The 23,493-nt window shown below is 41.8% G+C and overlaps 2 protein-coding genes across 2 annotated transcripts; both read right to left on the reverse strand.

The window, feature by feature from the left end:
* Positions 1-97: 97 nt before the first annotated feature.
* Positions 98-9,949, reverse strand: LOC308106748 (cellular retinoic acid-binding protein 1). Its single transcript, XM_080458659.1, has 4 exons — positions 9,709-9,949; positions 7,677-7,855; positions 7,102-7,215; positions 98-401 (listed from the first exon to the last, which is right to left on the reverse strand). The coding sequence occupies exons 1-4, from the start codon at positions 9,776-9,778 to the stop codon at positions 351-353; spliced, it is 414 nt and encodes a 137-aa protein (XP_080314785.1). The 5' UTR covers positions 9,779-9,949; the 3' UTR covers positions 98-350.
* A 9,640-nt stretch (positions 9,950-19,589) lies between these two features.
* Positions 19,590-23,199, reverse strand: slc25a44b (solute carrier family 25 member 44b; the record flags this gene model as incomplete). The annotated part of the gene is made up of 4 exons (XM_080458677.1): positions 23,059-23,199; positions 21,578-22,246; positions 20,378-20,505; positions 19,590-19,781 (listed from the first exon to the last, which is right to left on the reverse strand). The coding sequence occupies exons 2-4, from the start codon at positions 22,203-22,205 to the stop codon at positions 19,590-19,592; spliced, it is 948 nt and encodes a 315-aa protein (XP_080314803.1). The 5' UTR covers positions 22,206-22,246; positions 23,059-23,199.
* Positions 23,200-23,493: the final 294 nt, after the last annotated feature.

A 23,493-nucleotide genomic window follows, 5' to 3' on the forward strand; every position in this document is an offset into this window, starting at 1 on the left:
TGCCGAGGTGCTCATGTGCCGCCAAAATAAAAATATGATGCCAATGTTGTTCTAATGTGAGTGAATGACTCAGTGTGACAAGTAAAGACAAGTCATGTAAAACACAAATGAACTTCTCATTTAGTAAAGATGCTGTAAAGATAAAAGTCAATCAGTAACGACTTAACTTAGCAGAGAAAAAACATTTATACAAAAAGTGGAAGGAAGCATTCAAATGCAGCAGAAGTTGTGAATTACACATAAAGAGGCAGGAACTTAATCAGATTATTAAAGATGTTACATGATTATTATTTTAAACTGACAGAATATTTATTGAAGGATGTTTGAATGTGGATAGCCGCGGATCTTTGCTATCCTCGTACGTAGATCCGTGTGCAGACCACCTCGTCAGCCCCAAAGATCTGAAATGAGATTTAAAAAAAAAAAAAAAATATTATTAATGTCTCATTTTTTTGGGGGGTGCGGGGTTTAATTCAGAGGAATCAACCATACAATCCTCAATCTAAAATTGTGCCACAACTGCTGTTCCTAGTTTGTCCATCGGGGGTCGCACTGTCAGTAAAAGTATAGAAAATGAAGATGACAACCAGAACTGAACACTAGATGGCAGAATAGATCAAAACCAGAGATCAGTCACACAGCAGGAAAATCTTTATCTTATTGGGAGAAAATGAGCACCAAAGCTGCACCATGAGGGTGAAGTTTGTTTATAAACTGAGATTTTAACCCAGCGATTTGAAGTCTCGGATTAAGGACAAGCAACAGTGGCAATATCTTCAATTGTATTTCAAAGTTTCTGGTCTTGAGTCACACACTGTGTGTGACCACCGAGATTATTTTCAAGTGATTTTAGAATTGTCATGTTCACCACACAATCAGTGATGATTAAACTAACAACACTGCAGCAATAGAAAAATAGTTTAGATTCCTAAGGATTCTCTATCTTCATTGTTATTTTCCTTGTAGAAAAATGCATCTTGACCCTCTATATTCTTGGCTAACTTCATTTAACCGTAGGGATCCGCAGAGATTATATAATTGAGGATGTTGGGGTTTTTTTTGCACATTGAAGTGTAGATGTCAAGTCGAATTGTGTTGTAGCAGCTAATAAACCAAGGCTCAGGACCTACATGACCGCCTTTTCAAGTGAAAATGGAAAAATCTTGTGTTTTTGGAGTCTGTTTGCACGACAACGGTGCTTAGAACCACTGAAAACAAAACTCTGAAATCCTGCTACTGCACATGCGCACCGCGGGCGTTGTAAATAATTCTTCTGCACATGTGCGAGTAGATGGACAATGTAAACAATAGTTTACATCGCTGGATGCCCCGGGTTAGAAGTGGGAGTGACCAAGCTCAAAGATTTATGGGAGTCCCAGGGGCGCCGCATTTCGGCCGACCGCAGCTCCACACATTATCATTATCTCCGGCGATGCAATGTGGCGTAGCCGTGAGGAATTGAGCCGAGACGAGTCCATCTGGCACGTGGGGCGATGTCGAGGGACGCATTAAATGGAGGTGACGTCAGGGTCCACTGGCATTTCTCAACGGCGTGATCGATGAGGCCAATTAGGAGCGCAGTGGAGGACAGGCACCGCGCCGGACCCACGACACCGTCGCAGTCGCACGACTCCCCCCCCCCCTCCAGCTGACTCCCGCCCCATCATAACGTTGCTAATTCAGTGCAGCATTAATCCTCCACGAATCGATATCCACTGGCTTGAAATGTGACGGAAGAGGATTTCCTTTGCATGAATCAGAACGAGTGCGTCTTTTATTGCTCCAGTGTTCACTCTGCAGGCTCCATTACAGTCCCGCCAGCGAGCGCAGTCGGGCTCCACATGTTGTCTTCATTAAGATCCACTTCCATCCATCTCTCCCCGAGAGGCTAATTTCCTCATCTGCCGGCTTCCCTTCAAGTTTATGTGCGTTTTTCTCTGTTTACAGTGAAGGATGGATGGCTGCGCTGTGAACACAGCGTGTTGGTGGACGGTGGTTTGCTTTTAGTGCGCCGCACTTTATGGAGTGAGTGAAGAGACGCCAAGCAGCTGGCACTTCTCCTTCTAATGTTCTATCTGATTAGACGGCTCGCTTCACAATTACACATTTAATACCAGGGGTTCGTGGATGGGCCCGTTTTTAGGACTAGTTTATGTGATAATTATCTTCTCGTTTTGGAAGATTCCCTACAAGCAAAATCCCTCGTCCTTAGAGTTAGTGCAGGGTTTTCAATGTGTGAAAGGATTAACCTCGTCTGACTTCCTCTTGTTTCACATTATAAGATCTTAATGGTAACGACTGTTGGGATCTACAAGGCAATAAAAATCTCTACTCTCAAGTAATTTGAAATATCTGGAAAGTCTTTCTGGAGAGTCTGCAGCAAAAGCTTCTGCGCCTTCATATATAGCTTTAGAATTCCTCCTAGGCCACGCAGCGGTATAGTGGATAGAAGTCTGGCTTCACTGCGAGAAGACCCCTGGTTTGAGTCTCGACCTGGACTGGATGTTCTTCTTTTTTTAAGGTAATCTCTTTTCCTCCCACAGCCAATAAAACCCCCATTCACTTCAGGTTCATAGGTGACTCAAAATATACTTGCATTAGCCTAAAGGCCATGCTGTCGAAGTGAGTTTGACAAAACACCCATAATGCAACAGCTGTAGTACAAATTTCTGGGACATTTCACTGCATTTTGCACCAGATGGTTTCATTATTCTTGGTTTTATGTTGAGATTGTAATAATTTCTGATGGTAATCGTTTAGTTTTGTTAAAATATAAAGAATTTCATCTTGTAAACTTTGTCACAATAAAGAAAAAGTTCAAATTTAAGTAAATACTTAAATCAGCCATGTTGGAGAGAATGTGGAATAGTCCATACAGACCATATACACATATTTTGGAATTGCCAGAAGATACTACACTGAAACATATACTAAGATATGACATTACTAAGGGCTGTATTGTACTTTATTTGGGTAACCTAACGGAAAACGACATACAGTACATGAAGGGGATTGATATCTGGTTAAAATATTACTAATAGCTGCAAACAAAAGGCCTATAACTTATGTCTTATGTTAACTTCAGGTACATTTGCTCAGGATAATCAGTTCTGTTCTGTTTGTCTTGAAAAAAACTTGAATAAAAAGCTCAAGTGGAAAAAACTAAATTTACGGTTATTATTTTGATCCCGGCCCACTGAAGATGAACTCGTGCTGCATGTGGCCCCAGAACTAAAAATGAGCTTGACGGTCTCGATCTAAAATAAAGTGTAAATGTGAGTGTGTAGAAACGCCACCCTGCATTCACTCGTAGTCATAAACGGTGGAGAAGGTGGATGAACACTTGTCGAGCTTCGTCTCTGTTCGGATCGTGTGACTTGTCCAGCCTTTCTGTGTGGAGTTTGCGTGTTCTGCACTATGTGTGTGGGTTTCCTCTGGGTACTCTGGTTTCCTCCCACAGTCCAATAAAACCTGCACTGGAGCTTAATCTGCAGCCCCAAATCGCCTACAAGTGTGATTGTGAGTGGAAGTCCTCCTATAGTCGGGTCCGATCACTTCCAGCTCCCCGCGTGCAGCTACTGAGCTTCATCTGTGGATTATATCTCAAATATTATCTTCCAGTCTGATCAAATAATCTCTCTTCCAATCCCGTAGCAATTCTTAAAGTCTAAACAATCCATCAGTGTGAGGTGTAATATGTGGGAGGTATGTTGAAATCACAGGACAGCAGGGCCTCGCCCTGCTCACTGGTGTCACAATAAAACCCGCCATCGTTTCTTTGAAAAGTCACGTTTTTGTCTAGTGATTCATTCCCACATGCCTCTCAGATTACACTTCATCACTCCAGCATGGACGGACGTGCACACCCTCGTCCTGAATAGAAACAGATCTGTCCCGTCCAAGGCCTTGAAACCCTGCGTTCACTCCAAATTACAGCCCCTCTCCACTTTTCCCCTCGATTGCGTCTCGGCGGAGGCGAGTCACAGCCGGCGAAGACGAGATCTCCATCAAAGCTGGACTGGACGCTCCTTTGTTGTCCATCTGGCTGACGTAAGCAGAGCCAGATGTTTACGGGAGACTGGGCTTGGTTTCAGGGATTCTGAAGTGGTCAGAACGTACAAGCCGAAGTGTTTCTGATGACTGGAAGAACTTGAGGGCAAAAAGACGTGGCGGTGAAATGATGATTTATTCTTTTGTAAGATAGCATCAGTTTCCCTTTGGAGCTTCCAAATGGGGCTTTTTTTTTTCCCCCTTTGAACTGCAACAAATAATTCACTTTGCTTTTTCTCCTTTTATATCTTTGTTCCCTTTAGATTTATGTGCATCATGCAGCCAGGAGGGAAATCATCAAATAATCAAGAGAAGTTAAACGTCTCTGCAAATCGCTTTTGTTGAGACTTGTTTCCAGGTGGGCTTTTTTATTTTTTTTTTGATTTTTGCGAACTAACCTTGGATCAGAATGCAAAGTATTGCAAATGCAGACATGCCGGCTCGCGCCCTCCTTTGGCAATTGAGAGACCAAACTGAATGTTGCTTTCAAGTAGCGACGGGAGTTCATAATGAAGATAATGACCAGATATTCCAGCAAATTAACCTCTGATGTCATCACCGTCATGAACTCTCTTGATAATAGTGGTGAAATAGATTTGCTGGGAGTTTAAGGTTGATGCTATTGTTGCGCCTGGGTTCATATGAAGGTTGCTTGGATAATTCATCCAATCACAGCTGATTGGATGAAAAGGCAGGTATGACCCTGGACTGGTCACTCGTCCATCACAGAGCAAAAGAAACCACACACACTTAGACTACCCCTTTAATTTAAAGTTCCTGGATTAGGAATGTGTTGGAGACCAGCTTCTATCCATCTTCTTTCTGGCAGTATGGAGAGCAAAGAACCCCAGACTTTCTTCTTCCCCCACAACTTCCTCTAGTTCTTCTTGAGCGACCCTCGGCCACATTCCCACCAACCAAAAGAGAGTCCCGTAGACCCTGGCCCTACCTCCGTCTCCTCCTAGTTGGACGTGTTTCCTAGACCTCTGATGAGAGGCAACCGCAGGACATCCTAATCAGGATGCCTGGACAGCCTCAACTGACTGGTCTCTATGTGGAGGAGGAGGAGCTCTCCTCTCGACGTCTCCTGTAAAATGTAGCCTTCGGTTTATCGTGAAGAGTGACGCCGCCTCCTCCGATCAGGGTTCCTCCTCCCTCACCGGAAGAGGGCGTACCTTCATTTCCTATGAGAGACCAACGGACTCAGGATTGGAGGTGATGATTCCAAAATGACAAAATCATCTGCGAAAAGCAGAGACGCCACCTTCTGGCCTTCCTCTACGAGGCCTTTCTGAACCACGGCGGCGTTATGCCATCCTGTCTATGAAAACCACAAACGGACAAGAAGACGACCTTGGTGGGATCCGACACCCACCTCGAACAACTTCAAGACGGGTCACATGGGAGGCTCCAGGACGCCAAGCTCCTGGAGAGCGTCCCACAAGAATCTGCAAACCTCCACACATGAGGGCATCCCAAGCCCAGAATCGGACCAAGGACCAATCTGCTGTGAGTACAAGAGTGCAACCCACTACACCACAGTGCAGGGTCAGTCAGCTCATGAAAAGAAACACTTTGATTTTAGTGACGTCCAACATCATGATCCATTGATACTTTCTTACTGAAGTTCAGTCTTTAGTTTCATATTCATCAACAGATGCATGAAAAAATATGAATTCTTTATATTTTATCCAAGAAAGTCTGAACTGCATTTTCCACGACATCAAAGCCTCACAGCATCACAGCATCAAAGCCTCACAGCCTCACAGCCTCACAGCACCACCAGGTTCTTGGCTCCAAGTGAGGATGGTCTCTTTTGCCAATTCATTGTTTTCTCACTGACGGAAAAGCAATAATAATTTAAAGAAATTTAATAAATAAAATATTTCCAAAAATTTTTAAGACAATGAACTCCAAATGTGACACCTCATCTTCAGCACATCCAAACATCTGCAGAGAGATATTGAAGTCATTGTGTTCACAGTCCCAGGCTGATGGGATGAGACCATTTGGGAGCTCCAGCGTTTGTTTAAAGAAAACATGGAGAACTTTTAACAAAACAGACGATCCCGAAGAGACATTCCTCACAAATCTGCCTTTATACGCTTTGTCTAACTCTGGCTCGTGTTACTTTAAATCGACAAATTACAGATATTCCATTACTGCACTTTAGATAGATGGGAAAAAATTAATCAATCAACTTCTTACCCAACTATTTCTTTTTCTGACAGTGTTTTGCAGTTATTCCGTCAACTTGAGCACAAAGATTTGCACACAAAGTATGTTGTTTTAACTTTTAACTCAACAACAGGAAAATCAACAACAGACAGGAGGAGATAAGTACAAAAGTTTGTAGAGTTTGTGAAACGGAGGAAAAACACCAGCAGCCACATGAATAAACTTCCTTTGTACTTTGTACTGCCTCACAGTTTTTTGAGGTACTTTGGCAATAAAACACAGTTCAGGTTCTGACACGTGTTCAAGTACAAAAGTAGAAATAATTATATATTATAATAACTTTTTCCACTAACAGTGTTGAGTATGGACTTTATATACAACAATATGAATACAAGTTAAAATGTTTATTTTGGAAGGTTTAACTTTGAAACTAATACAGGAAGTCTCAACCTTCCCAATAAAGTCGAGGACCTGTTTCACATGAGCCACGTCTGGTGGGTGAGCGTAGAATTATTATTATTCTGCATTCTAGCTTCACGTAGTCGTCTATTTTACAACTTTCAACTTGTCCTCATTTATTTTTACTTCAAGCACAATATAATACAACTCCAAAATGAATTGATGTTAATGCTCGAAAGGGGAGTAACAGTGTTTAGTATGAAGTCCAGTTATTATCACTTTATCTATACTTGGAGACAAAAAACTATAATATTAGTTTTATTATAGAATAATTCTACTTGAGTATATTAGAAAAACCTGTACTTTCAAACTCAAGCAAACAAGTTCTTAAATAAGTAACTAAAGCTCGACGTGCTTTTGTTAACTTTTCTTCTCTGTTAATTGCGGTTTTAAGATAAGAATTAATTGTCTCACCAGTACGAGTTCGTCCCCTCTGAGTTCCCGGCTCCAGAAGGTCTTCGGGCCGTTCCCGCTCACTAGAGTCTGTTTGCAGTAAATCTTGTTTTCCGTCTCCCAAGTGGCCAAACTCTGTGGAAAGGCAGAACTTTAATGAGGTTTTGAACGTTGGCCCTCTCAGGTTCTCCTGGCGGCCGGCAGTAAAGCACTGTGACGGAGAGCCGTTTGTTTATCTCTCCGTCTCCTTTCACTCCTTCTTAATGGACGTCTGCGACTTTCTAATTATCGTTCACTACAAACCGAAGATTTAGGTGCGCTTGGTGAGTTTACCCATTTTTCTTTTTTGATGTATTTCTGATATTATTGAGTTGCGGCTGAAAACGATCGACTTCTCTCAGCAAGTTACCAGTATGGATCAATACACAAGACCAAATATTGAAAATGTGTCTTCTGGCCTCTGAGACGCCGATGAAACGTCACAGAACTGTAATTCTGAGTGGAGCGTTCCAGGACAGACGTATATTCCCAACCTGTTCTGGTTCTTGGATCTGGAATCGATACGTCAAACCTGCTTCTCGCCATAATTCAGTTACCTTACACTTTCTGCCATCCACCGTCTCCTCGTTGAACTCCTCGCCCACGCAGAACTTGACCTCCGTGGTGCGGACCGTGGTCGAGGTCTTGATGTAGAAGTGCTCGCCGTTCTGTCGGATTTCCACGTTTGGCTTGGACGCCGCCGCCACGGCGACCTTCCTCAGCATGGCGTTGACACCTGCCAGCGACACAGAGGCACCTTCCATGTGTTCATTTTGTTGTTTGTTACTTGAATTTTGTTTCTTTTAAGTGACGGATTGGACTGCAGACGTGGTCTGCAAGGTGAAAACCTTCTTTTCCTACTAGTCTGTCGCTTAAAATCAACCGATGTGCTCCCTCCCCGTGAGCCCGCAGGGTTTAGATTGACTGTGAAAACGCTCGATGGGTCCTGAGGCACCGAAAACACAACTTTTTGAAAACTTCTCCCAACTTTGAAAAGTTGCAATTTTCCAGGGAGACTGAGCGTTTTTGAAAAGTTCCACCTTGGTGCCTTCTTTAATGATGATGATGATGATGATGATGAGAAGAAGAAGAATGAGGTTTTTTTGTTTTTGTTTTTGTTTTTTTGATTTAAATGTTGTTGTTTTTTTCTATTGTATCTTCGAAATGAAGATTCGTTCATAATAGTAACGACGATAATAACTTTAGTTAAAGAAAAGTCAGACCAGACACGAGGAGACAACTTGATCGACTAAACTAATCAGAGATGACGACACACCGAAGACCAAGGCAGATAAAAAGAGAGAACATTTTAAATTAAAGGGGCCTAAATTTGAATAAAACACTAAAACAAACAAGTCTATAGATGTGTGTTTCTAGAACTCACTGATTCTATAGGACTCATCTCCTGAAATCTCCCACTTTCCCAGTGGGAATCTCCCAGTTTTCTTCCCCACCTCCCTCCCTCCTGTTCTCCACCCGTTATTCTCCGACCTCGACTCGTGTCTCCTGACATGCTTCCCTCTCTGCTTTTGGCACCACCAGGGGCGCAGAGGAGAATTAACGGCTTGGCTGGATTACGTCTGAAGTATCTCAGGAGTGGAGACGCTTCCCCCTGATCATCAGGGAGACGAAGTCACTGCGTAAAGAAAAGCAGCAGCAGCTGCAGCTGAGATGGTTCTCGGCAGATGTTGTGAGTACGGAGTCGGTGGTGACAGGGTGATGAGAGGGAGGAATGTGGACGCTGGTGGCTTTTGTTGAATAAAAAATCCTGACGGAATCAGACGTCCAGATCAGTGGAAAACCAAGAGCCTTCTCCGGCACTCAGTCAGACCCCGACCCTGGTGAGAGAGCGCCGCCGTCGGTTTCTAGATAATTAGAATACCCACCATCTTTATTTGGATTAGTTTACAAAGAGCAGCTCGAAGCGCTTCAGCGTAATGAATTAGATATTCAACTGAAACACAGAATAGAAGATTGGAAACACATGGAGGACTTTAGGAAAACAGCTTGACGTGTCTTTTTACTGCCTCCTGCTTTTTAAAGTCTTTAACGAAGAAGTTTCTCTTATCGGAGCTGAACCCAGTTCTGCTTCACCGGACCTTTATATATGTGACAGCGCGTTTTTATTTCTCATATTTAAATCACAACCACATCGAATAAACTCTATAAATCTGCAGCCACAACTCTAAAACGTTAATACAAACATTAAAATGATTAAGATTAAACATTTAATGACATTTTCTTCGACTTTGCATTTTGTTGACTTTTGCATAAAACCACTCAACACATCGTGCATAAATAAACCTTGATTAAATATATAACATATGTGCATAAAATAGACAATTTAAATCTGTTTGTTCTCATATTTTGTTTACTCGCTGAACTATTTTAGAAAATATGATCGAGGCAAATTGTATTTGGGTCCAAACTTCACATTTACGTGTTTTTACAGACATTTTTCATCAAATCTAAATTTAAAAAGACACAAAATGCTTGATGGAAAAACCATTTAACTGCATGAAATCAATAAGCTTGTATATATGAGACAACCTGCCGTCCAGCTTCAATAAAGGAGAAGAAGATTCTCACCTAGAGCTTTGAGCAACTCGTCAAAGTTCTCGCTGCTTTTCATTTTCCAGGTGCCTGCGAAGTTTGGCATTTTGCTTCTTGTTGTTGTTGTTGTTGTTGATGGGTTTTGATTGTGTGTCAGCCTTCCGTCGTCTTTCTCCTCCGCCGCCTTCCTGCAGGGTCTCTCTCTCTCTCTCTCTCTCCCTCTCTCCCTCCGTCTGTCTGTCTGTCCTCCTCCGCTCCTCCTTCTCTCCTCCCTGTGTGTAATGATCCCACGAAGCAGAGCGAACCCCCTCGACCTCTGCCTCCTCTCCCCTCCCAACACACACACACACACACACACACACACACACACACACACACACACAGATCTCCGAAGACAGACAAATACACACATTTACGGACTGTTGGACACAAACTGACAGAAAAGACAAAGACACACACAGTCACACGTCTATATCACACACACACACACACACACACACACACACACACACACACACACACACACACGTCTTTGATGAGCTCTTCTGATTACTGTATTCTGAATTCTTTTAATGACGGCTCAGTAGGAAAGTCCTTCTGTCTCGTCTCATCCGTCATAGAAATAAATCCAACATGACGTTTTCCACTAAATGTCTCACAGCTGAGGACACTACCGGAAAACCAGACACGGATCGTGGAACGTATTGACCTTAGCAAGTGTTTGATTTGGGTGACCTGAAAGTTAGAAGACAAAAAAAAAATAAACCAACTCTTTTTCTTTGCTTTAGTTTTGCTTGTCTTAATCTTGGGCTGCATGTAGTCGTGCACACACAGTCTTGACCTGGTCGCAGTTCGTCAGAGGTCGGAGAAGCTTCGTCTGTGAACGTTTCCAGAAACTGAGCCTGCGTGAAGCCACATTCTGTCGCCAATCCAAATTAAAAACAACTGTCAGTAGCATTAATGGGGAAAGAAAGTTGCCAGACTGAGTCATGACTGAACGATGGACCTCTCGTAAATCAAAATCTCCATCATCTCACTCGGAGGGAGAAGAGGAATAAAACTTTTCTTTCAAACAAAACTAAGTTTCTTTCAAACAGATTTCAGTTCAACAGCCACATAGAGTCAGAACACAAAAACCAAAACAATCTCAACATAAATCCAATTTTAATTAAACCTTCTGGTGTAAAAATACAGTGAAATGTCCCAAAAGAACTGTTGCATTATGGGTGTTTTTACAGACTCAGTTTTACAGGTGATACAGATATTTCTTCCCCAAACTGTGGGATTATTTAGTTTAGGCGACGGCCCGTGGGCTCAGTCACTAAACCCTCGTCATCCCAGTGTTGGTGGTTCAATTCCTCACCTTGTCCTATTGTCCTTGTTAAAGATCAAATATCACATAAAAATCACTCCCAATTTACGTGAAGCACTTTGAGACGCAGCCTCCTCGGTGTGACGATGAGGAGCAACTCTGGAGGTCCAAGTCCTTTTCAGCGACACGATAATTCCTTTACATCAGGAAACATAAACTCTGCCACAAAAACAAGCAAAGAGAACAGAAAGTACTGAGAAAACAAAGAAAAGCTAACAAGTAGTCTGAATGAACGTTTTTCACATTTTAACATATTATCGTTAAACCTAAAGGTAAATTGTATTTGGTGTCTATATATATATATATATATATATATATATATATATATATATAGGAGCCCACCACTGTCACATTTATGATTTTACACTCAGGCTTATTTTATTGTCTAATTCATCCTGTCACACTTAAAAATTCTATTGAGGTCAACAAATGTCTGTTTAAATAAAATAATTAGTACCCTTCATTTTTTCAATTTCATCCTCTTTTGGTGAGAGTTGCCTTCACCCTTTCACTCCTCATAAGCGTCACTCCAACACGTCAGGATAAATCCAGGATCCTGGTTATAAAATGGTTTGAAGGGTAACTAGTGACTGCAACGGCGCACAACACTGGGAAGAACTAATACATTAAATGTAATGTTTAATCATTTAGTTTGTTTTCTGTGAGGAGAAATCTGGAGGATAAGTACACATTCCATTAGGATTACTGCAGTTACTTTCAGTAAATTTAGTTTGAACACTTCTCCAGCCATAAAGCGTGAACAGACCCAGACATCCTAAGAGAGTTCCACCAGCCTTAGTACATGTTCAGGATTGTCACCAAGCACATAAATAAAGAAACTCCTGCCTCCTCTGCGGCTTTTTCTCATCCCTGAAGATTTCCTAACGGCGTCGGTCCTCGTGTTGATCCCTTCCCTCCTTTGACACTCTTGCGCCGCTCCCTCCGTTCGTCCGCCTCCCCTGAGAATGGGGGGCCCTTGCCTCCAACCCCGGCCAAGTCCGATTTGTTCCCGCGACTGACGGGTCCCCATCAATCCTTCTGACAAAGTGCCTTCCAGCCACGGCCCGATAATGAATGTGTGGAGGCAGAACAGGGAGCACTCTGTCATCCCACCGGGAAGCGTCGGCTCAAAGAAGACCTCCTCTGCTCCCCAGAGGGCCTCCCCGTTTGTTTCAGCCCTCGGCGTTGCTCTGCTGCTCCGCGGGGGCTTTTTGTTATCTGAAAGGGAGAGCGGAGCGTTGCTGTTCAGCGTGACGACGTGTGACGAGCTCAAAGAGGAAGAACTGTGGGCTTTAGGAGGGGGTTCTGCAGGCGGGGGGGGGGGGGGGGGGTTCAGGTCTTGGATTGGGGAAAAAACAGATCAGTCAAGTGAACACATGAGTTCATTAGTTTATAGTGTCTAATGAGGAGTAATGAGGGTTTCGATCCATATCTGATCACATTACTTTATATCTCGGATACATGTGTGTTTCCCGGAGTGTGTGTTGAAGCGGCCGGACGCCATTCGTTTCCATTTTAAATGAATTAATGAATAAAAGGTTTATTTCGGTTACAGTTACAGTGCAAAAGTTGAATTTTGTGCATCACTCAGTTTATAGTGTTTAAAGGCTCACGCACACATGGGTTGTTTGTTTGTTTATAGTATCTGTAGCTGGAATGGGTCTCTGCTGAAGCCCAGGCTTATTTCTGCCGATCCCTTAAAGCCCATGAAGTTACCCAGGACACCAGTGATACAAGAAAAAAAAAAACATAACAGAAGTAATACAATTTCACTCTTCGGCCATGTCCACACTTGCAAAAACAATCTTTTTTCTCCCAGGAGTTCTCCAAGAAAATTCAGTTTACAAAAATGAAATAACCTGGTTTCTCCTCTACTATATAGTTTTTTTTTTAATATTTAATGTTCAGTGCAGTTCTAAAGTGCAATATGAGACTTTTTTTTTTTTTTTAAGTGAAAAGGTAGAACTTTTGAAAACACCCCGTCCCTGTGGAAATTGGGGAAAACGCGACTTTTCTGAAACACTGCTACTCTAGTAAATAGTTCTTCTGCACATGATAGACACAGTATGTGGAAAAAAATAAATATTAAACAAGTAAAACCTTTTATAGGAAAGATGCATAAATCAGAACGACATTGTACGGTCGATTTCAGAGTAAACTTTCACCCGTAATAACAATCCAACTCGTCTCTTCTCCATATGAATGTCTATGTTCTCACGATTGTTAATATTTTATTAATTTTTCGGTTTATCTTGTGATTTATGACGTCACTTAGTCACGTGGGTGCAAAACCTCCAATAGTGTATTGTTCTCCTGCAGGCATGTGTGTGTGGTGCCGACCCATGGCCTGGCACACTGACTGCAGTACATGTTTTATAGCGTTTCCATGGAAACGGACATCGTTTTTTAAAAAGTTGCAGTGTAAACGTGAAACTTTTCTGAAACTGAAATGCAAAAACGATAAGATTTTCTCTTAAAACGTTGCGTAAAGGCCGTAATCATTTTGGTTTTGCACCTGAAAAAGTGGCGCAGAGACACTGTGGAGTCTCTTTACACACTGAAGGAGCTCATTATTATTTCATTATTTAATTTCATCGCCATGACAATAATTGCTGTTCTGTGATTCCCTCAAAAACATTTAGAGTTCTGTAACCAAACCAACATACTTCGGGCTGTGAAAAAGCTCAATATAAAAGACATTATGGGCAAACTATCAGTAAAATGAATGGGGGTGAATTCAAACCCAGTGCACCTCTTCCCAGTGGATGTTTTCATCTCATTATGTAACTAACATAATGAGATATGACCTTTGGTGTCACGGTGTCACCTTGTGATGAGATGTATGGACGCCCCACGGTTGTGAGAACATCAAGGAAACACATTAACGCCTCCGGCGGCAGAACCACAGTTTACCCTGGAAGGCCTTCTTAAAAGCCCGGCGCGCTCCCAGAAGACAATTCAAATAAAAAAAAATAAAAAACAAACATCCACATTGCTGAAAGGTTTGAGATTACTGTTTACTAAAAGTCTCACCGTTACATTGCTTCAACTGTAAATACTCCTGTTTCGAAAAGCATTCTTTGCTTTATCTTAATAAAGTTTAATTCCATTGCTAATTCAGTACCAAACATTCACTTTCAGAGCAAATTTCCAAAACAAACAGTCGAAGCGCATGTAAATCACTGAATTGTGACTAGTTTTGTTAAAATAAAAAAAAAACATTCATTGTTACATTGCCTCAAGGTAAAATATGCAAAATATTTATAATTAATAATTGTCAAACGACCTTCAATAATAAATGAAATATGAATAAATATGATCTGTACTGCTGTTATAAGGTTATTGATAGGATGAGTAGAACAGAGGGCTTGTAATACCACTTCTGGACACTAGAGGCAGATCGAAAGCAAAGGAGTGAATCTAAACTTTTAAGACCAAAGGAGACATTTTTGTGATTTTCCACCAAAGAAAATTTACCACGTTTAACCTTTTAAAATGAAGCTAAGACGGCTTCTAAAGCTCCATGTACTGTAAACCCTCGTGTTAAAGTACATTCAAAAACTGTCTCACGTCGCATTTCTGAAGGTTCAAATATAATTACAACATTTTATTACATTTTCAGCTTTTTGTTTGTTAATATTTTTAGCAGCTTGATTCTTCTTTTCCAGCATTTTTCCAACAATTTTGACATTTTAGAATAGAATAGTACCAACATACTTCACTAATCCAGAGGGGAGTTCCTTTAAGCATCGCTCCACACAGAATAAATAGAAAGTTGAATATGAAATAAGGTGGGATAAAGAAATATATAGGTAAATATGAATATGTACAAGGCTTAATAGTGACTAATATAAGCACAGAAATAATAAAATTAACGAAAACACATCAAACACAGGAAGGAGTTATAGAGATTTATGGCCTCAGGAAGGATGGAAGGACATTTTAGCCATTTTAACTTATTTTATCTCTTTTCTACGCAGTTTTGCTCATTTTTTTCATTTTCAAGCTTTTATTTTCTTTTAGAAACTCGAGTCATTTTAGCATTTTTTTCCCCTAATTTCCTGACATTTTTTTCTATTTTTCCCACATTAGTTATTGGCAAAAGGACTCTGGTCAATCCTTCTTGTTAAAAGTTGCACTATTTCTTCATCAGCAGGAGGATCACACGCTTCACATCCAAGATTATAACTGCAAAGTGGGTTGATGACTTTATTCTGCAACTTACACAGCTGTGTGTGTAAAGTCACACCATTAAAAAGACCTTATACAGCGCTCTAGTAGTATACTGCCCTCTGTCGGTATGACAGGGAGTTGCACCACGCTGACAAAATGTGCCTTTAAATTGTACTTAATTACAAGTAAAGCTCACATGCAATACAAACTGAGACACAAAAACAAAGATAGAACCAGAGGTGGATCGAGAACTGAAAGCTTGAATTATTGCAACGTTCTGTGAAGGAGTAAAAATTACTGTAAAGGTATTCCCGATGGCAGTAAATCTTCTTAAGGTATTTTTAACAACATTTCAGTGCAGATTTTTCATTAGAACACGACAAATAATGACTCTTAACCTTCAGAGCACATTCCTCAGAGGAACGATAACAAATAGAAACCTTACATCTTAGTGATACGTTTAGTAAATAAATGTAAAGATTCCTATCATATCATAATTTAGCCTCCATAAAGTCAACATGCATGTGATTTAAGTATTCTCATCCTAAATATTGACATTGGTTCTTACTGATATTGTTCAAATGTACCTAAAGAGATTGCTGATGAGTGGAATGAGCCACAACATTATGACCACCCAGAGCTGAAGTGAATAACGTCCGTTTACGTCCCGATGTTGAATTGGTGGATTATGTCGCTCCACAAGGAGACGTGTTGTCCTAAAAGCTCCATCCGTTCGTCTTCTGCAGCACCTGCTCACCTACAAGCCCTGGCTACACCTCTGGCTGCTGCAACGTCCTCCACCGTCACCAACGGGTGCAGGTAAAGGATGTGTTCACCCCGTTCAGTTCTACCGGTACAAGAAGTTCTGACGTGGTTAAACGAAGGATCGACGGCACAGAAATCCCAAGCAGAGAAGCACAAATCATCACAGGTTGATTGTGTCCGTTCTTCTGCTTCTTATTGGCATTTACATACCTTTTATTTGCATCTGTGTCACAATTGCACCATCGCCTGAGCACTTTTTTATCATTCTGTCGTGCAGATATGATCACCTGCAGCCGATATGAGGAATCCATACTCGTACCTCGTAGGCCAGGAGTCAAATTACCAGAAATATTGAAACTGTGTTCAGTTTATTTGAAGGTATCTGTTGATTAAATTAAACTTATTTTCATTGAATTCGTGAACATAATTCCCACGAGTCCTTGTTGAGGTTCTTAAAGTGATGAAGGATGAGGTTCTACAGTCAAAATAAAAACTGTTGCATTCTGGGTGTTTTTACAAACTCCCCCTCCCAGCGTGGCTTTGAGGCTCAACGTCACTTTTCTACCTTTCATGGCAGCGTCACCAACATCTCAGCTCGGGTCTGTTGGGTCTGCTATTCTTAAGAAGGTTCTTGTTTTTTAAATCTTTGTTTTCTTTGATATTTTTACATTTTCCTCGCTGGTTTGGACTGATTGGAGCCTCTTTTCACTTTTCACCTTCACGTTTGACCCTGTTGTTTTATTGGGAATCACTATAAACATTCAGTTTTCAATAAGAACTCCAGATTCTATTCGGCAGTTATTTTCTTTATTGAGCAAAAACCCGGAGACAGACGACGATTTGAGTCCAGATGTGATTTACAACAGAAGAGAGCACACAGACAAAATAATCCCCCGTCCAGCGTCACTAGAAGCAGTGGAGGGGAACTCATTGATCAGAAGTCAAACAAACTACAAATGAATCACGTTTTGCTCAAGTTCAATCCACCAGATCTAATCACACCTACACGAGTTCAGCTTCTTTACGGAGTGTCTCTGTGACTTAACTCAAATAATTCTCATCATTCCATAAAACAAATGTCACAAGAAAAATCATTTTCTGAACATTTAAAAACTACTTGTGTTCATTTTTGTCTTCATAATCCCCCAAAAGAACCTTGAAATAAAACCCTCAAAATGAAAACAAATATATTAGATATCATGAGGTTTTCTTTCTTTAAGACATGTTATTCACAGAATTTACAGAAAACTGTACAGTCACATTTTGTGCAGAAAAGAAGGAATCGGTTGCATTATTGCACTCAGTCCGTGTGACTTCGCTGCTTCTAACAGAATGAAAACACCCGTCACCTCTGCTTTCCTTCAAAACACCCAGAACAGACTAAATCTCTCCACTCTGGTGGCGTCATGCAGCCGGGAACTGGGAAAGTTACCAATTGGGAATGTCCTATATTCCCAGTGAGGAGCGGTCACAACGAGATTACAAGTCAGTTTCAATCAGATCTGCGGTGCAGTTCATCTCCACCCACATTAAATCCTGCATATAAAGTCAGTGTTATCTTTCAGACACGCGGCAGCGCTGCTGGAGTTCCAAACGCGCTCGTGAAGTTCCATTATTTTCATTTCATACTTTATTTATGGCAGAAAGCGCCTCATCTCGTCACCACGGCAACACGTTGCATAAACCTGAATATATTTAACACTACAAACACTTTGTGCAAACACAGGGATTCGAACCCGGGTCCACCCCCCCGAAGCTCATATCAACTTAACCCGACACGCCACCAGGGGGGGCTAGAGATAAAGTAACTGGGCACATCGTTAAGAAGAAGATGTAAATGCACAAATCCTTCTTAAATTGATCACTTTGAAAGTAGGACATTTTGACTTCTGAATTAATAAACATATATTTCAATATGTTCTATAACATCAGACACTGCATACAGGTAGAAAAAGTTCCCATTTTACAAGTAGGAAATTCCGAGTTCGAAAGCAGTTTAACTGATTGTTCCTAGACGTTTTCCCACTTCCCAGTTATTCATCAACCCACCATTAATTACCTGCCTGATATTTGTAATATGTACTAAAATACCATGTTTGAAAACGTGTAGAATGTACTCCACTCCTACTCAGAAGTTTTCCCACTTCCCAGTTACTCGTGACTGTAATACTCTTCTAAAACTGCACTCAAATGAAATGGAATAAAATCCTGCAATGGAATTTGTAAAGTTCAGAACAATTCAAAACCCAAAAGTCTTCTAACGTCTACGGTTCTTCTCGAGCACATTTAGCGATTAAAAGCAGACGGACTTTATTTTGACACGACGACGGCGGCGCTTCGAAGAAGAGAAACGAAAGGAGAGAAAGGCAGAATAGAAGAACTGCAGAGGAGGTGAAAGCTGGTTTGTTGATTCTGGAAACGTTTGTTTACTTGTGACGCGTCACCGGGAGGTTTACGGCTTCCCCGTGAACCTCGAGTCAAACACCGACGCCGGTCGCTACGGTAACCACGAGGCTGGACGAGCACACAAAATAACGGTCGGCGTCCACAGCACAGGACGCTGGCAGTGAAGAAGAAGAGACGAAGGTGTGACGAGCCAATCGGCATCTTTCAACGTTGAGCTATAAACTAAGAAGAAAGCAGGTTATTGACGTCGAACTAAAAGAGTTTAATTAAACTTAAACAGGACTGTGCCAACATTTCAGGCTCTACCTGAACTGCTTCAGATAAAAGCTCCGTCTTCTACCTGCTTCATCTCACGACGGCTGAAGATTTAAAGTCGCCATGTTTTGTTTTGACGGTCCCTGCAGCAGGTCCCGCAAAACCTGGAAGGCCACGTTTACACGGCTGTAGTGAATAAATAGTTAATTATGTGCGAGACAATAACGTTTTCCTCCGTCGCCTCATGACTCCCAGTCAATATTCTCCTCGGCTTGGTACTTTTATTTTGACAGTCACTGTGATAACAACCCAACGTGGTCGTCTGTCCACTAAGAGTGTCCGTGTTCTTGCCATCGTTAATCTCTCCAGCGTTTTGTTCTCTGCCTGTGTGTGTGTGTGTGTGTGTGTGTGTGTGTGTGTGTGTGTGTGTGTGTGTGTGTGTGTGTGTGTGTGTGTGTGTGTGTGTGTGTGTGTGTGTGTGTGTGTGTGTGTGTGTGTGTGGTTTCATTACAAAAACAACTAACAGCCACAACTGGTGGCCCGACATGGAAACTACATCGTTTGCAGCTTTTCTGCTCAGAACTTTTTGTGGAACGACGCGTTTTCACTTGAAACGTTGTCGTGTGAAACGAGGCCGGAGTTTGACTTATGGTCAGAGGGTAACCCCACCGCACACTGATTTCTCTTCTGTTCATCCACTGTGATAAAAATCAACCATGGAGTTATTTTGTTTCTGAGAGTGCCTCTGTGTGTGTGTGTGTGTGTGTGTGTGTGTGTGTGTGTGTGTGTGTGTGTGTGTGTGTGTGTGTGTGTGTGTGTGTGTGTGTGTGTGTGTGTGTGTGTGTGTGTGTGTGTGTGTGTGTGTGTGTGTGTGTGTGTGTGTGTGTGTGTGTGTGTGTGTGTGTGTGTGGGGGGGGTTCAAAATGGCACGTGGTCCACAGATCCTCTACCAGTGTCTGGAGTCCACCAGCTCCGGGCGCAGGCTGAGCTTCTTCAGAGTCTCGTAGCCGACCACCATGACGATGGCGGTGGGCGTGGAGGAAATGATGCGAGCAGAGAGTCCTTTGGTCAAACCCCAGAAGCTTTCCTCCTTGATGAGCTGTCTGAAGGTCTCAATGACGGAGCTCCTCCCTTCAACCTGCAACACACACACACACACACACACACACACACACACACACACACACACACACACACACACACACACACACACACACACACACACACACACACCAGCTTAGGTTTTCCATCGTTTGTACATCAACATCAACAGTTGCAGACTATGTATTGACCTACCAATTGTAAATAAATAGCCTCTAACCATAGTGGGAAGAATTAGATTTTATTGTCTCGGGAATTTATTTGAAAGTGGTTTCCAACCTTTTTGAAAAGTGATATATAAACGACGTTAGTACTATTATCCTTAGAATTATAAAGATTACAATTGCCTTCAGCCATGTGGAACACATTCACACATAATGTGAACAAGGTTTTAAAATCAGCATAAATAAACTACGGTTGAGAACATAAACAAAAACTTAAGGGATTATGTTCACTAATTCAATGAAAAGAACTTATTCTGTGTCTCTTAATTTAATCAACAGCTTGGTACCGTCAAATAAACTGAATAATTATTCATTAATTGCTGTAAATTGGCTCGGGGCCAACGAGGTACGTGTATGGATTCCTCACTACTTGTTGTACCCGTGGAAAAAGGGCGACTATATCATTTACCTGCACTCTTGCTCGGACCACATCCATTGGGTTGGTGACGGTGGAGGCAGTGGCAGCAGCCAGAGGTCCAGCCATGGCTTGTAGGAGCAGATGAGGACAGTCACTGGGAGCCAGTTTGGAGAGTTGTTCTGTGGAACATGACACCAATGGATCACTCATTAACCACGGGGTGACGACCAGCCCAGGGCTGTGACAGCTTCATCACTTCTGTCCACAAATTACAACAATTCTAACCGTGTGAGTCCTTCCACATTGAACTAAATACGTTATTTTAATTCTTGTTGTTTCAAGTTATCTGTGATGAGCTCTCTGGGCAGGTTACACAAAATATTGTTCCTTCAACTATAAGATGTTCTGCTGTGCAACAAAATGATTGTATGTAATTCTAATGGATTTACATGTAAATAAACTGCTTTAATGTTAATGTGGATAAAAAGTTTTTGTTTCAATAGTGATAAGGTGACTAAATTACAAAGCTTCCAGGCTCCTTCCACTGCATCTGATTAATGATACCAGCCTCCAGTCAGTTAATGATCATTTAATTTTATATTTCACGGCTGCACATTATATTCTAAGAGCGTTGCTCATCTTTGCCTGCTTCTCTATTGATACCTTTAATTATATTGACGCGTATATCTGTGGACTCAAACGGGCCTGTACACTAACATGGCTAATTAATATGAAAGTAGAACATTTTCCTTTGCTGCACAAGTTAAACCAGTTATTGAGGTTTAACTTTAGTTCTTCACATTGATCATTTTCTCATTAACTTTGCTTTTGAGGTGATGGGGATCGGCGCGATTACTCGGCTGAACGACCGGATGTCCCTGCACCTCAGCTGGCCTGAGAGTTAATTTTTAACTTTGTTGAAGGTCTGAAGGAAATGAATGGAACATATTGAGCCTGAATACATTCAGACTGTTTGCTGAGTATTCTTTCTCTTATGAGATGACCATTGTTTATTCAAATGTTTACGTTTCCAGGTACTTCCCTAATAAGACAGATGGAATGATAGTTTATATGCTGTTCTTCTCATTGAAGGGTGAAGTATGTTTGAGGTTGTAGAAAACCTGCAGAAGAGTAATTCATCTTAACAATAATATTTCTCAGCACTGAGAGCAAAAAAAACAATCTTCATGCCCTGGAAGTTATTACACCAAGTGTCTTTTGTGATCCAAGCTGTAAGTTTGAGCTTCTTACCTGCATAAAAGTGATAAAAAGGCCACCAGACGGCACTGTTTGGGATGTATGTGAGTAAGGAAGCCACATATCCCCTGTAGAAGCCGCGGAAGCCGTCAGCAGCAAAAATCTGAGCCATAATGTTCCTGGTTTGGCCGAACACCTTCTTTGGTTTTCCGGTCTCTGTGCTGGTGTTGAGGCGAAAGCGGGTGAGGTGCTGCCCCTGGCCCTGCATCATCAGCTGCTGAGACACCACGTCTATGGGGACGGTGATGCTCTGAGCCACCAGGGAGGCTGAACCGCCGGCCACCAGTGACTTGACAGTATTGTCCTCAGAATACTGGGAGACATACTTCCTCACCAGCTCGTAGGTGGTGATGTACGCCTGGCCTGAGATGAGGGTGAAGGTGTTGACCATGAAGCCACGGTACAGGCCCCGGACGCCCTCCGCCCGCAGGATCTTGAAGAAGGCATCGAAGGTGCCGCTGTAGAGGGATTTCCCCCTCTGCACCTGCAGCCGGGTACGGATCAGCGTGGCCGGGTAGACGGTGGCCCGGATAGTCATTGTCATGAACACCCCGAAGGAATAGAACTTCCTCTTGTCGAGGTCCTCCCACTCGATGATCTGGATGTTCCTTTTCTGCTGCATCCTGTCAGCTGTAGGGCCCCCTTCATCAGACTGACTCCTGCCTACCAAGCACAAACACAACAGTCAGCAAAGTGGCCACTACATTATGACCGCCTGCCTGATATGACCTGGCGAGGTATGGACTCCACAAGACCCGTGTTATTTAACACAAAGATCTTAAGACAGATCAGTGAAGCTCGGCTTTTCCAATTCTATGCTTCTAACAAAACGGGTAGGCACTCCTATATCATTTTAAAGATTTCAATGAGTTAGGGACATTGCGTGAAGGTTGCAAATAGAGTAAACTAAAGGTAATGATCTCTCACTCATATGACTTCTGATCATCTTGTAAACAGAAGCATTGATGCTGTGTTTACTTGAAACACCTGAAGAACTTATGAAGTGATGTACTTAAGTTAACAAAATTAATTTTTAACCTCTTTCATGTTTGACCTTAAGAATGAAAACAAACCGGTGAACTCTCGCCCCTCCCTCAGTAATATTATTTCACTCGTCCTCACTTGTCTATAAAGATGACAGTTCACTTGTTATCCTGTAAACTCGATCTGTAAAATAACCACGATGCCTCAGATAAACAAGTAGCTTTGGTGAAGCTGTTGTTAGCATGCTGTTACACATGTTGTAAAACACACATCCGAGTCTGACCCCGGAGTCAAAGGACACCGTGTCCCCAGCTGAAACCTGCGATAGAGGCCGTGTTTTAACCATAAACACGAACTAAACCTGAGAGACGAAGAGAAACGATCACACAACTAAATGTTTTCTAAAGTTATTGGACGTGTCGTTAGCGTCTGTTAGCTCATCTGGCGAAGAGGTAATAAACGGTTTAGTATCAAATAAATAAACATCTCACCTTTATACACTGTTTATTACAGTGTCATGTCTTCTGTGCGGAATTCGAGTATTAAACCGAGCGTGAACAGCTCATTTAGAATAAAATTAAAGTATGTTAGTGTCTATAAGGTTAATAAACATGACGTTAGCATCTCTCCAGCTAGTCCGCTAAATGCTAAAGCTCTTCCGGCTTCCATTCAAACGCCATGCTGCCTCAACAACCAATCAGAGCGCAGAGTTTCTTCTTTGTCGTCTTTTATTTCAGGCTCGCAAAAGTTGAGCTGACTCGCTACCGACCTCCTAAGCCCAAGTACAGTGTAGTCATTAAAATACCTGAAAACTGGGATTTTTAACTCAATCATATATTATAAGCCGTTTGTTTTTAATTGAGTGGCTTTTAAAAATCATGACAAAATGAACATGATCATACATTCATATCTTTATTTTGATTGAA

The sequence above is a fragment of the Lipophrys pholis genome, assembly GCF_963383615.2.
Source record: "Lipophrys pholis genome assembly, chromosome: 2".
NCBI classification, from domain to species: domain Eukaryota; kingdom Metazoa; phylum Chordata; class Actinopteri; order Blenniiformes; family Blenniidae; genus Lipophrys; species Lipophrys pholis.

What these genes read in the sequence shown, in the direction of transcription:
- LOC308106748 (XM_080458659.1), bottom strand. Translation starts at nt 9,778, where the DNA reads ATGCCAAACTTCGCAGGCACCTGGAAAATGAAAAGCAGCGAGAACTTT. An exon ending in TGGATGGCAGAAAGTGTAAG is followed by an intron (nt 7,216 to 7,676) that starts GTAACTGAATTA and finishes GCCTTTCCACAG; the next exon opens with AGTTTGGCCACTTGGGAGAC. An exon ending in GAGGGGACGAACTCGTACTG is followed by an intron (nt 402 to 7,101) that starts GTGAGACAATTA and finishes ATCTCATTTCAG; the next exon opens with ATCTTTGGGGCTGACGAGGT.